This window comes from Eptesicus fuscus, chromosome 20, assembly GCF_027574615.1.
Source record: "Eptesicus fuscus isolate TK198812 chromosome 20, DD_ASM_mEF_20220401, whole genome shotgun sequence".
NCBI lineage: Eukaryota > Metazoa > Chordata > Mammalia > Chiroptera > Vespertilionidae > Eptesicus > Eptesicus fuscus.
In genome coordinates, this window is record NC_072492.1 from 9,268,408 (window position 1) to 9,280,588 (window position 12,181).

The 12,181-nt window shown below is 47.7% G+C and overlaps 1 protein-coding gene across 1 annotated transcript in view; it reads right to left on the reverse strand.

Moving 5' to 3' along the window:
* GLP2R (glucagon like peptide 2 receptor) overlaps positions 1-11,133 on the reverse strand; it is a 48,498-nt gene extending 37,365 nt beyond the window's left edge. The window contains exons 1-3 of the mRNA XM_008153458.3: positions 10,945-11,133; positions 4,664-4,751; positions 2,133-2,237 (exon numbers count right to left, since the gene is read on the reverse strand). Coding sequence (XP_008151680.2) covers positions 2,133-2,237; positions 4,664-4,751; positions 10,945-11,133 — 382 coding nt within the window. The remainder of the gene's footprint in view (positions 1-2,132; positions 2,238-4,663; positions 4,752-10,944) is intronic.
* Positions 11,134-12,181: the final 1,048 nt, after the last annotated feature.

A 12,181-nucleotide genomic window follows, 5' to 3' on the forward strand; every position in this document is an offset into this window, starting at 1 on the left:
GAGAGCAAAGATGAGCAGTGGGGGGGGGGGGGGCAGAGGGGCCAGGGGACTTGGCTACTAGCCAGATGAGGGATGTTAAGGGCATCAGGTGGAATGAGGGATGGTTTTTCTCTCCTCTATTTCCCACTCCCTCAATACTCACTTCCCTTGATGACAAGTCTTGACTGTTCTATCACCAGTATTTTTAAAACTCTTTGCTGTTCTCTCCAACCTCCTGCCTTTGCCTGAATCTATACCCTCACTATCTCTTTTTCTGAACCACTGAAGTAGCTTTGGCTCCCTGACCCCCTCCATGCCTCAATCCAACAGCCACCGGCTACCAACATCATCTCCCCACACCACACATCTTATGTCCTTCTCATGCCTTAGCACCTTCAGCAGCTCCACATAATCTTCTCTACAGAGGAAAGTTAAAACCCTTAGTGTAGTATACAGTTTCCTGCTTCATCCTCAGTCTTATGTGCCCTTGCAGCCTGTGTCCACTGCTACAACCTGTATCCACCCTCACTCGGGCTCCCTTCTCACAGTACAATGCTCCCCTCTAATCTTATCTCACAAGAATGCTTGTCCATCCCTACTTCTCTAAACCCCTCCACTGCCTCCACATTTTCCTTTTACTGCAAGAACCCATTTGGATTCTTAAGATTTAACGCACAAAAGGTTGAGTGGAAAAGCAACTTCTCACCTTTTGTAATTCACATTTCCGTTAGCACATTCTAGAAGCCCACACTCATTTTTTTAAGCCTTAACTCCACTTCTTTGTGAGTTTGAATTTGTGATCACTTTTTCGCTTCAAGTGAATGGACCTCTGTTTTTAGCTCTCGGGAAGGAACAGGTAGATGGTGGTGGTGGTGGTGGTCTGCTCCACATGCCCTTGAGGAGACCACCCACAATTTGGGCCTTAAAGACCCGGGGGTGGTCCAAGGAGCTGGACTCAGTCTCAGTCTCAGCTCCCATTGACGAAGCACCTACTGTGTGGCTGACTCAGTGAGTGCCTTCTGACTTACTCCTCAGGATGAACTTAAGAGTTGGCTATTACAGACAAAACCACAGCTCCGAGGGCTCTGGCAATTTGTCAAAAGTCTGAGTGTAGAATAGAGGGAGGGGGTCTAACCTTAGAGCTCCTGACTCCCTGTACAGTGCTCTTCACTCATCACTGAGCTTAACCCTCGGGTCCAGCAAGCTCTCTAGCATCTTTCCTTTCACCTTCCCTGGAGCCTCACATCCTCATGTCTCCTGGGCTGATTCCAGAGGACAGTTTCATGAGCGCTCCCACCCAGAAATGCGTCTTCCTTGAAAACTCCCTCTTTTCACCAGAAGCCTCAAAAAGTTGAAACCAAATTTTAACTGATGTGACCATTTCCTGGGCTGAAATTCAATACAAAATATCACCATCTCGCCTTCTCAGAAACTCATTCTCACTTTGTTTTGCCTGGAATTTTGTAACTGTTTATGTTTCTTGAGAATAGTCCTCAAGATTTCACCTGTGCTTAGATTTGTCCATGGTCTTTGGTCAAAGGCTAAAGAGTTCTAACCAGTCATTGTTCCTCCCTCCTTCCAGTGAAACAAGCAAGAGGCTGCTTGCTGGGGCAGGTGGGGTGGGATAGCATCCTGACGTCCTAAATAACAGTCACTTCCTTGAAGCAGGACCAGGGCAAGCTGAGGGTTAAACTCTCCATCCAAGTCCCATGAGGCTTAAAAACACCAGTTCAATAGCACTTCCTCCCAGGGCTATCACCAGGGTGGTTTTGATGTTGGACAAGCCGAGGTTGCATGGATGTGAGCATCCCATCTTTCTCCCCCACCTCTTCCTCCTCTGCAGGATAGTGATCATTCTGACCCTCACTGCAGCAAATTCTGTGGAAGCCGGGCCTGGACCCTATCATTTCAAAGAAAAGAGGACGATTATATTAATAGAACATCCAGCACAGAATTGCAGGAAGACAGGAGAAACAGAGAGAAGAAGGAACCTGGATCACCGACAGGAAACCTTAGAAGGAAACCTTTTGTGGGAGGAGAAGACTTGAGAAAAGCACTTGGTTGGAGCCCTTTCTCTCACTGCTCCCTGGCTGGTCTACCAGGAGGACCAGCCCTTAAGGAAACTGTCAGGAATCGGTGAAAGGAGACATTACCTTCACTCCACCAAGGTAAGTATGAAGGGCAGGGAACGGAGACATTTCCCGGAGAAGAATGAGGCCAGCATACATACCGATCAAAGGTTCCATTACAAAATATGCCTGCAGAGAGAAGAAGGGAGGAATGAACTACGGTATTGGAGCATCAGGCCCAGTGATGGAGAGAGAGGCACTGAGAGACCGGAGCCCACCTTCCTGGCATCAGAAGCTGTAGTCACCTGCACAGGGACCAGCATGCGCATCCCACTCTCCAGGAAGGTCAAGGATGAGGAGCAATATGCAGACAGAATGCTTAATGCAGCCAACCACTGTGGCTTTGTCTCGCCAGCCTGACCTCTGACAGTGGTCTCATCAATTACGTCAATGTGTACGTCACGCTGACTTCGGTTTACTTTACATGAACTGACTCCCACAGAAACTCAGGGTCAGGAGGACACTTGGAGATTCAGCCAGCACCTTATGTTCCATAACTTACTAAATACTTGTCAAACCTTCACCAGTTAGATCCTGGAACACCCTTACTGTGAAATGGGCAAAGGACCAGTAGATGTAAGGGCATCTGGAACTGAAGTTTCTTGTCAGTCATAGTTCTCCATTTGAATACTAACCTGTAGATTACTATGAAATATTTGGGCCATGTCAGGCTCAGGGGATGATGTACACCGCAGTGCTTGGTGCTGAGAGGCTACAGACAGAAGCCTCAGGCTCATAGGCCTCCTGGAATCAATTGAAGGGGTTTCAGGATGGATCCCAAATGTCTATTTTGCAGGCTCCTCATTTCTGAGAACCAAGCACCATCCCCCACCATCTGCTCCTGGCTAGGCTAGATCTCAGGGTGAACAGCCAGGTTACTGGCTTCGGGATCCTGCAAGCGCAGATCTGCTAGGTATGAGCTGGCTCAGGCACCTCGCGGACCTGGCTGCCAGGGGTCAGCACCCCATCTGTGTGAGGCGGTGCTGAGCTGCTCAGAGTGGGGCTCCAGTTGGAGAGCACCTGTTCCACTTTGACCTCAGAAAGCAGTATTCCCGCCGAAACCGGTTTGGCTCAATGGATAGAGCATCAGCCTTCGGACTCAAGGGTCCCAGGTTCGATTCCGGTCAAGGGCATGTACCTTGGTTGCGGGCACATCCCCAGTGGGGGGTGTGCAGGAGGCAGCTGATCAATGTTTCTCTCTCATCGATGTTTCTAACTCTCTATCCCTCTCTCTTCCTCTCTGTAAAAAATCAATAAAATATATTTAAAAAAAAAAAAAAAAGAAAGCAGTATTCCCCAAAGTGGGAGATGCTTCCTGTAACAGGTCAAGCCTCGACTGCTGCCTGCCTGGGCTGAAGGAATTGGTCCCTGGAGAAGGGGGTGGCTTGCAGGTTGGCACTGCCTTTGGGTCAGGAAAATGAACAGAGTTTACCGTGTCTGTCAGCCTCCAGGGCCAGAATGAAATGATCGGCAGGAAGCCCAGAAAACAAGGAGCTTTCAGCCACGGTCCCCGGCGCTCAGAGGCAGTGAGCCAATGCTCCTTATTATTTTTATTTTTTCTTAAAAAAGTAAAAAATCTGGACATACCCAACGAGTCAGTATGTGGGCAGGAGAGGCCGTGGACTGATCAAGCTACTAGCAAATTTGCCAGAATGCTCTGAACCTGGTGCAGATCTGGATAAAAGAAATGCTGGCCGTAACCGGTTTGGCTCAGTGGATAGAGCGTCGGCCTGCAGACTGAAGGGTCCCAGGTTCGATTCCAGTCAAGGGCGTGTACCTTGGTTGCGAGCACATCCCCAGTAGGAGGTGTTCAGGAGGCAGCTGATCGATGTTTCTCTCTCATCGATGTTTCTAGCTCTCTATCCCTCTCCCTTCCTCTCTGTAGAAAGTCAATAAAATATATTTTTTTAAAAAAAGAAAGAAATGCTGTGACTCAGTTCCCGCCTGAGACTGAGGACCCCCAGCCCACCCAGCACACACTCAGGAGATTCCCAAGTTAATCTATGACAGTTGTCCAAGTTATGTGATTGGGTGGTGAGTGTGCTGTGACAGATGGCTTTTATCAAAGATGTCACAAGTATATGTATCCCATCTCACATGCCCTTTTACTGTGAGAGGTGGGGGTTCCTCCCTGGAACCTGTGTAAGCTTTTGTAACCGTCTGACCAACCAAACATGGCAGAAGGGACTTCTGAAGTTGGGTCATAAAATGAGACCTGACCTGTGGTCATGCTTGCCCTTGGAACCCAGCCAATGTGCTGTGAGGAAGCCCAGGCCACATGGAGAGGCCACGTGGAACTTTCCTGGCCCACATTCCCAGCTCGACTCTCAGCTGAGAGCCAGCGCCAACCCACAGACATGGGTGTGAACGAGACTTCAGATGATTTCACCCCAGCCTCTGAGTCTTCCAACCACACTCCAGACATTGTAGACCAGAACCAAGCCATCCCCAATGTGCTCGGCCTGAGACATAGCAAGTGATTATTATTATTGTTTAAAGACTAAGCGATGGGACCATTTGTTACACAGCCATAAATAACTAATATGTGTGCTTACCAGAAGGTTCTTTGAGTAAGTCTCTCAGGCACTTCTCTTTGTACTGAGCCCACTTTCGAGTTGTCTCCTCAAGGAGAGATCCTGTAACCTGAGCAGAAAACACTGTGTTGACCCCTATTTAGCTGCAAGCACAGAGGTGGCCTTGTCAGCGTCCCATACCATGATTCTCAAACCTTCCACCCATCATGGCCTGCACCAAGAAATAGAATTTGTTTGGCATCTTATGTCCTATTTAAAAGATACATATGAATTTTACATTTACTCCGTAATTTAATCATGGTGGTTTCAATACAGCTATGAAAGGTTTTTTTCAAAGTCTTTAAGAAAGGCTTACATTTCAAGAGGATGCAATATGCTCATCCTGAATTTTCATACCTGACCAGACGAATAGTTGCCTGCTTCAAAGACCATGTGGATGTCAAAGAGAGGGGCAGCACACTCAATCGTGTGTCAGAGAAGGGCCGAGGAGTTTCAGGGGTCTGCACCCCAGCTACAGTGTCCACCTCACCCCATCCCAGCTCACCTTGGTGCCTGAGAGTCCAGAGTTAAAGACATTGGGCAGATAGATGCTCTGTTACTGAAGGCTTTGGGATTTTTTTCTTTCTGACATTAAACTATCTCATCCCATAGAACCTTAGATATACAGAATATACATTTTTGGCCTTATTGGTGATTGGATTATCTAACAACTTCTAACTGTGTACCACTTCTTTTAAAGCGGTATTTTTCTTCTTCGATTTACTCATTTTTATTGAGTAGTTATTGTGTGCCAGGTTTTGTATCAGGGAGGAATCGAAGGCGAAACAAAATGAGTAAGACACTCTCTCTGCCCTAAAGGACTTAGAAGCTGCTAAAGATAAGACAACCACAGTGGACCCTTGAACAACACAGGTTTAGGGTTCCGACACCACACCCCATGCAGTCAGAAATCCATGTATAACTTTTGATTTCCCCAAAACCTAGCTGTCCCCTGGTGTCTTCAGGGAACTGGTTCCAGGACCCCCTGCAGATGCCAAACTCTGCAGTGGTTCAAGTCCCCTAAATAATATGGTGCAGATCAATGCATATAGCCGACCCTCCACATCCTCAGACTCACAACTGCAGATCAAAACAGTTCAGGTATTTATTTTTTAAATCCACATATAAATGGATCCATGCAGTTCAAACCCACAGTGTTCAAGGGACATATTGGCTGGCATACAAAGTCAAGTGACATTCTTACCCCGTCATCCTCTGCTTCCAAACTGGTTCTTTCCCTAGTGACTCAGTGCTGGCACCGTTGTCGTCTCAGTCACAAACCAGAAACCAGGAGCTGTCCTCTGCTCCTCTCCCTCACCTCCACATTCTGTCCTCCTACATGTCTGTCCAACCCTGCCTCCCATTGCCTCCACCTCTGGCCTGGTGCCACTGTCTCCCCTTCCCACTGTTCCAGCAACAGGTCCACAGGGCAGACTGAGCACAGAGCTCAGCCACCCAGTCCCAAGTCTCTCAACCCCAGTCCTGCTCTTCCACAACTTCGCATCTTTGCACTTCCCACAGGCACTTCCTCCCACCCTCATCTTCACCTGGCTCACTCTCTACTCATCTCTCGGCTCCACTCAAGCTTAGTGAGCCCTGGCCATACTGACAACCTCTCTCACTGAAGTCTTGAGCTGGTAAGCCTCCTTTCCAGTGTTTTTGACCCCACACATGACTGAGTCCTATGGCCCATCACATTGTACTGCCATTGGCGAGTGACTTGTCCATCGCTTTCACTACCCCATACATTCTGTGAGGGTTGAGATATGCCTTTCATCTCTGAGGACAAGGCCCTAGCACAGGGCTGGAGTTATTGTCCTCATTCTCCCACTAAAGAAACTGAGGCACAGTTGTGGGGTGAGGCGGGCAGGGGGACGTGAACATGGAATCTGGGCTAAGATCAACCCGGTAATCAGTTGGCTTTGAGGCTTTGTCTCCTCTCACGAGGATTACCAAACTCACGTGCTCTCTTGGCCGGGTAGATAACCTGAAAGAATGACGTAGACAGGTACAACAACAGGGAGTGAGGAGCCACTGTACATTGGGCAGATACTCCACCTAAAGGTATTCAAACACACACACACCCCGAACAAAGCAAAACCAACCAGAAAAAACAACAACCCATAGAACAAATGAAACAAACAAACAAAAGACACAACTCTTATGAGCTTAACCGGTAGCCAGTTTTCACTTCCTGAGTAATTAGTCCAATCTATACCCGCCCTCTGCCCAGCTTGCCCCACCCCCCAATATTATAGCACTCAGGATCCCGTGTGTGAGTAGTTCTTTGCATTTCTTTCAGAGAATCACGGCCAGCTTTTTGAAAAACAAATATGGTCATTATTAGACTAGACGGTCCCAAACTTTCTCAATTCCTGTTGTCTTTGGTGTCTCCATAATTATTCCACAGCACCCTTATGCCTAAAGAAATATCTAAAGTCCCACTTATTAAGCAGGTAGGTCCAAACAGCTTAGTAAGTACTTACATCCTAACAACTTAGTGCCCACTGGGAATCGCATAACTTCTCAAACCTGCGACTCAGACCGGACACCGCCACCTTGGGTCCGCATTGACTTTTGTGCAGTACTTGCTTTTTATCACAGCAACTTCAGAAAACCCAGCTTTGCACAAACACAATGTCATCGAAAGGAACGCAGCATGATATAATGTTGAAACCATGAACTACCTCGAGCTAGTAATTCACACAGCGTCTGGCAGATGTCACTGCTTCCCTCGAAAAATTAAAATATCTTACAGCACCCCTGTGAACTCACAGCAGTGCCCCGGGGCGCCTTAGCACACCATTTGGGGTTAGCCAATAAATAATGATGATGGTGATATTGATGATGAAATAATTGGCATGTATCCCTTGGTTTCCGTTCTTAATGAGTTTTGAATCTCCATTAGTAATATATCTCTCTGTGAATGGCCCAAGAGGCAAGATGAAAGTTTATGAACACATTAGGATGCTTTGCATCCTAATGGGACCACAAGTAACTCTATATTGTTTTTACAAGTTTAGCAGAGAAGTTGATAAATAAATTGTAAACTTCCAGAATCTTCCAAGCCACAAAAGTAAGAACTTTCTTGGTTAAAGGGCTGTGTGTGTTCTTGGGGACCTCCCTGGGACCTGGCTGAGGAAGAGACAGTAAAATCAGTCCTTGATGTGAGATGTCCCTGGATTAACGCTCCCCAACCCCTGCTCTTTGCCAGGACTAATGGCCATGCTCAAAAACAGAAAAAAAGACAAACCATAAGAAACACTAAAACACTGAATTTGGTCAGTCTAGGAGAGCCAGACAAACTCTGACTGTCTCCCCAGGTGCATGTCCTAAGACCCAAGAGGCAAATCCAAGTTCAATCACAGCCAGGTCCAAACAGTAATGAGGAAAGGAGGTACACGAGTGATGATTCTTCTGGAAAAGTCCAGCTCAAGTCTGATTCCTCTTTTTCTTGCTTAGGTAACAGCATCAATGACTAATTTGGCTGATAAGGGATTCAGGAAACGTAATATTCTTCTGTTGACTTGCTTTAAATACATCTTCTAATATTATTTGTTACAGAAGGAATATATGCCATTGTAAATAAAATTAAAATCCCAACGTTATTACTCAGAAGTTATCATCTCTGCACACGGCATCCTTGTTCTTCTTTTTTTATTTTAACCAAAAAGGAAATTGTGTTGTTCTGGGCTTCACTGGAAGATATATTCTTCTAAAACACCATTTTAACAGCTACGATCATTATCTGGGGATGAATGTGGTATAATTTATTTTTAAATTCTCTAGCTTTGGACATCTATGTTGCTTTAGCTGTTCGCTAATATAAATGATGCTGTAATGAAAATACTCAGAGTTAAACACTTGAGCACATCTTTATTAGGAGAAATTATTTGAGTTGGAATTTCTGGGTCATAAATATACTTTTTTAGATGGTTTGATAACGTACCACCAAACTATCATCGTTGCCAAAAAAATTTTTTTACCTGAAAATATGTACCTTTTTACAATCCCATCAGCCGTGTGTGAAAGAGCCACAAACTCACTTCTTGAATAGTCTTAAAGACTTTGTGTTTCGATGCCCAAAGCAACTGCTAATTAGCTTAAATGAGTTGTGAGGAGGGAGAGGAAGAAGGGGACAACAGAATTATTTCTCTACTTGGATTTAGAAACAAAACTATCCCTGAGAATTTCTCATTACATGGATTTTAATAAAGACTTCCTGCCAGAAAACACACCACGGTCATTTATAATCCACGCAGGGAGAGCATCTTATGCTCAAAAATAAAATTCAGCATGGAAGTCTGCACCGTGCCTTGTAATGTAAACATGTGAGAAGAATATGGGCTTTGAGACAGAACCAGGAGGAGGGCCATCAGGGTGATAGACACACTGCCGGACAGACAGAGGGAAGAGGCTCTGAAAACAGGCTGGGTGGCGGAGCGGGGCGGGAACATGCTAACAGGCACATGAGTGATTATGAACGTTGGGCGAAGGGGCGGCTTTGTCAGTGTCATAAGCCGGCCTGAGGCCCCGCAGAGTCTGCTGTTTTAACATATAAATATTCGTATGCCAGCAGCTTGCAAGGGATGCTGGGGAAGAAAGGGCGCATTTCCTCAAGCACACAATGGCCTCACGGCTCACGAGCTACATGATCACCGGTGATCACTTAACTCCTGTGAATCTTCATCTCCCCATCTGTAAAATGGGTTCAGTAATCATCCTTTCTCAGAGGCTCGGTGTGGGTTTGAGCAAGGTGATTTATGATAAGTGCAAGTTCAGCAGTGCCTGGCACCTCGTAGGCCATCAGTGCATAGCTGTGGGTAGGAGGTGAAGAAAACTAGATAATTAGCTGAATCTATTCAGTTTTACTGTGAGATAGAGAACTGAAGCAAGGGTCAGGGTACTGTGTCAACCTTCCCAATGGCCCTGTTAGAGGCAGGCCGCGGTCACCTGCCCCTTGGAAATGTTCTGGACACTGACCACGAGGCTGCCACCATGCGAGGCTTCCAGGAGACCATGGATGGGCTCGTGTCTACAGTCTGCGATGAGGGCCTGAAGTCAGCTTGGAGAGAACGGGGAGGCGCGAATTCGGTCGGGGTGTCCTGCCTGCTTGCTCCTGGGCTAGCATAGCACCAGAGAAAGCCTGGTCGGTGACCACATGAGAGCTGGTACCCAGCCCGCCCTCTAGGGGGCAGCAGGGATTTAGGACTCGGAGGCGCCTATGGACCAAAGGAATAAGAGAACATTCCTCCAGGCCCCTCCTTTACTCAGATGAATGGAACTGGGTTCCTTCACATGGCAGCCCAGGATAGCAATGGAACCTTGGAAAGGGAAGGAGCAAAGGTTGGATGAGAATAAGACAAGCTACCAGAATGCCCGACTAAAGAGAACGGTTACATACATTAGAATACTTCCTTGAAGCCCTTCAGCCTCATGCCATGGAGCTACCTTTACTGACGTAGAAAAACGTTCAACCTCCCCGAGACTCAGTTTCCTCATCTGTAAAATGGGATTAAAGAACTCCCCTCACAGGGTTGCTGAGAGCCTGGCACCGAACCTGCTGCATAGTAAGTGGTCAAAAAACGTTAGCCTGTGTTATCAGTGTATTTTGTTAAGAAAAAAAGCATATTGTGAGATAACAGCTATAATTAGGTCCTGTGTTGTTGTTTTTTAAAAAGAGATATAAGTAAATGGTAGAAGTATGAGCGCCAAGATGTGAATGAGGGTGAGCGCTGGGTGGTGGCATCATGGTGAGCTGCCGTCTGTATTTATCCCTCTTCGGATTTTATAAATTTGCTTTTTAAACAATGGACATCCTATATTTTTATAATGAGAAGGAAGGAAGGAAAGGAGGGAAAAAAGGAAAGAAAAGATTAAAAAAAAAGAGCTACCATTCACCCTACACCCTCACAGGTGAGAGGATGATAAAAGCAGACAGGAGGTTATATGCAGCGATTTTAAATGCTATTTAGAGTTCATACCGACGTAGGGAAAGCTTATACGAGGACGAAAAGGGGGAACCAGGATGCAATATGTCTTCTGCATCATCATCTCAGCTGTGTCAAAAATGCATAGAGAAAGGATTTGAGGAAAATATGCCAAAATATTCACAGTGATTGCCTCTGAATGCTGGGATTAGATTGTCTTTATACTGTCTTATATTTTCCAAATTGCCTACACGAGGCCTAGATTGCTTCCGTAATCAGAAAGAATGTACCACCGATAATAATAACAACAATAATAATAAAAACTGCTCTTACTTGCTTGACGGAAACCAGAAGCAGCAGAGCGAGGAAGGGCCGCGCAGGGGACTGGAGAGAGCGCTTCCCACGGGAGGGGAGAGAGCTGGCCCCGGGGGAGGCAGGGATGTGGGTGGGCAACGCGCGGACCCCCGGCCAGGGCCCCGCGGTCCTCCTCCCGGGCCCTATCCTGCTCGGTTCCGGCCTCATCTTCCTCGCGGCACTTTCACAAGGGCGGGCACAATAGTCTGACAGTCCACGATGTACCGCAGGCAGCCCCCTGTCGCATCCCTCCGTGTCCAGCGAGGAAATGTTTGCACAAAGTCTCTCCACACCGCGTCAAGAGCGTCTGGACCCGGCTAGACCAATCTACTGACTCTCCAAAGTTTCTCATCAACCGTGGCTCAGCCCCGTCCGGCCCCCCCCCCAGGCAGGGAGATTTTTCCCAGACCTCCCCCAGTCAGCTGTGTTTTCTGGGACGTCCTCAGCGGAGGCCCAGGAGGAAAAGCCAGGCGGCCTGTAGGTTCCACCCCCGAGGCCTGGCGTGGCAGGCTCGGGTTCGAGCCGCGGAGGAACAGCCGGCAGAGAGGATGGGCCTCGAGCCAGTTCTGAGGTGGGCATCTTCATGATGGAGACATGTTTTGCTAAGGCGTTAGCATTGCCCAGGCCGGGCTGAGCCCAGCCGCCGAGGTTGTCCAGGCCGCCCTGGGCCCTGTCTGTGCCAAGACGTCACAAGAAACAGCTGCCCGGCCCAGGAGAGCAGCTCCTGACCCAGGGTCTGAAGCAAACACCCCGTCAGTGACCCGAGTTCTGTCTACACAGTGGCAACGCAGCACGCTGGGAAGTCAGCTACGCCCGCCCCCGCACTGCCCACTTGTTCTGCACACATCACTCAGCTCACCTGGCAGACCTTCCCCTGGAATGCGTGAGCCACCACTTACTCACGACCGCATGTGTGCTTCCCCATCACAGTTCACATTTACAGAAGCTTTCCACCCAACATCCGATTTCATTCGTCCCCACGATACTCCTGGGAGGGCGTGATATTTCTCCACGTGACAGCTGGGAAACTGAGGCTCACAGACGTTAGGATGCTTGCCCAAGGCCACACAGCAAGTAAATGGCAGAGCCAAGATACTCCCCCAGGTCCTCTGACCAGTCACCTGGCCACAGCTGTTTGGTAAGTTGCCTTATCTTACCCTAACTCTCTAGCCAGCTCCATTTCTCTAGCGGACTCATCATCGTGCCTCTGAAAGGC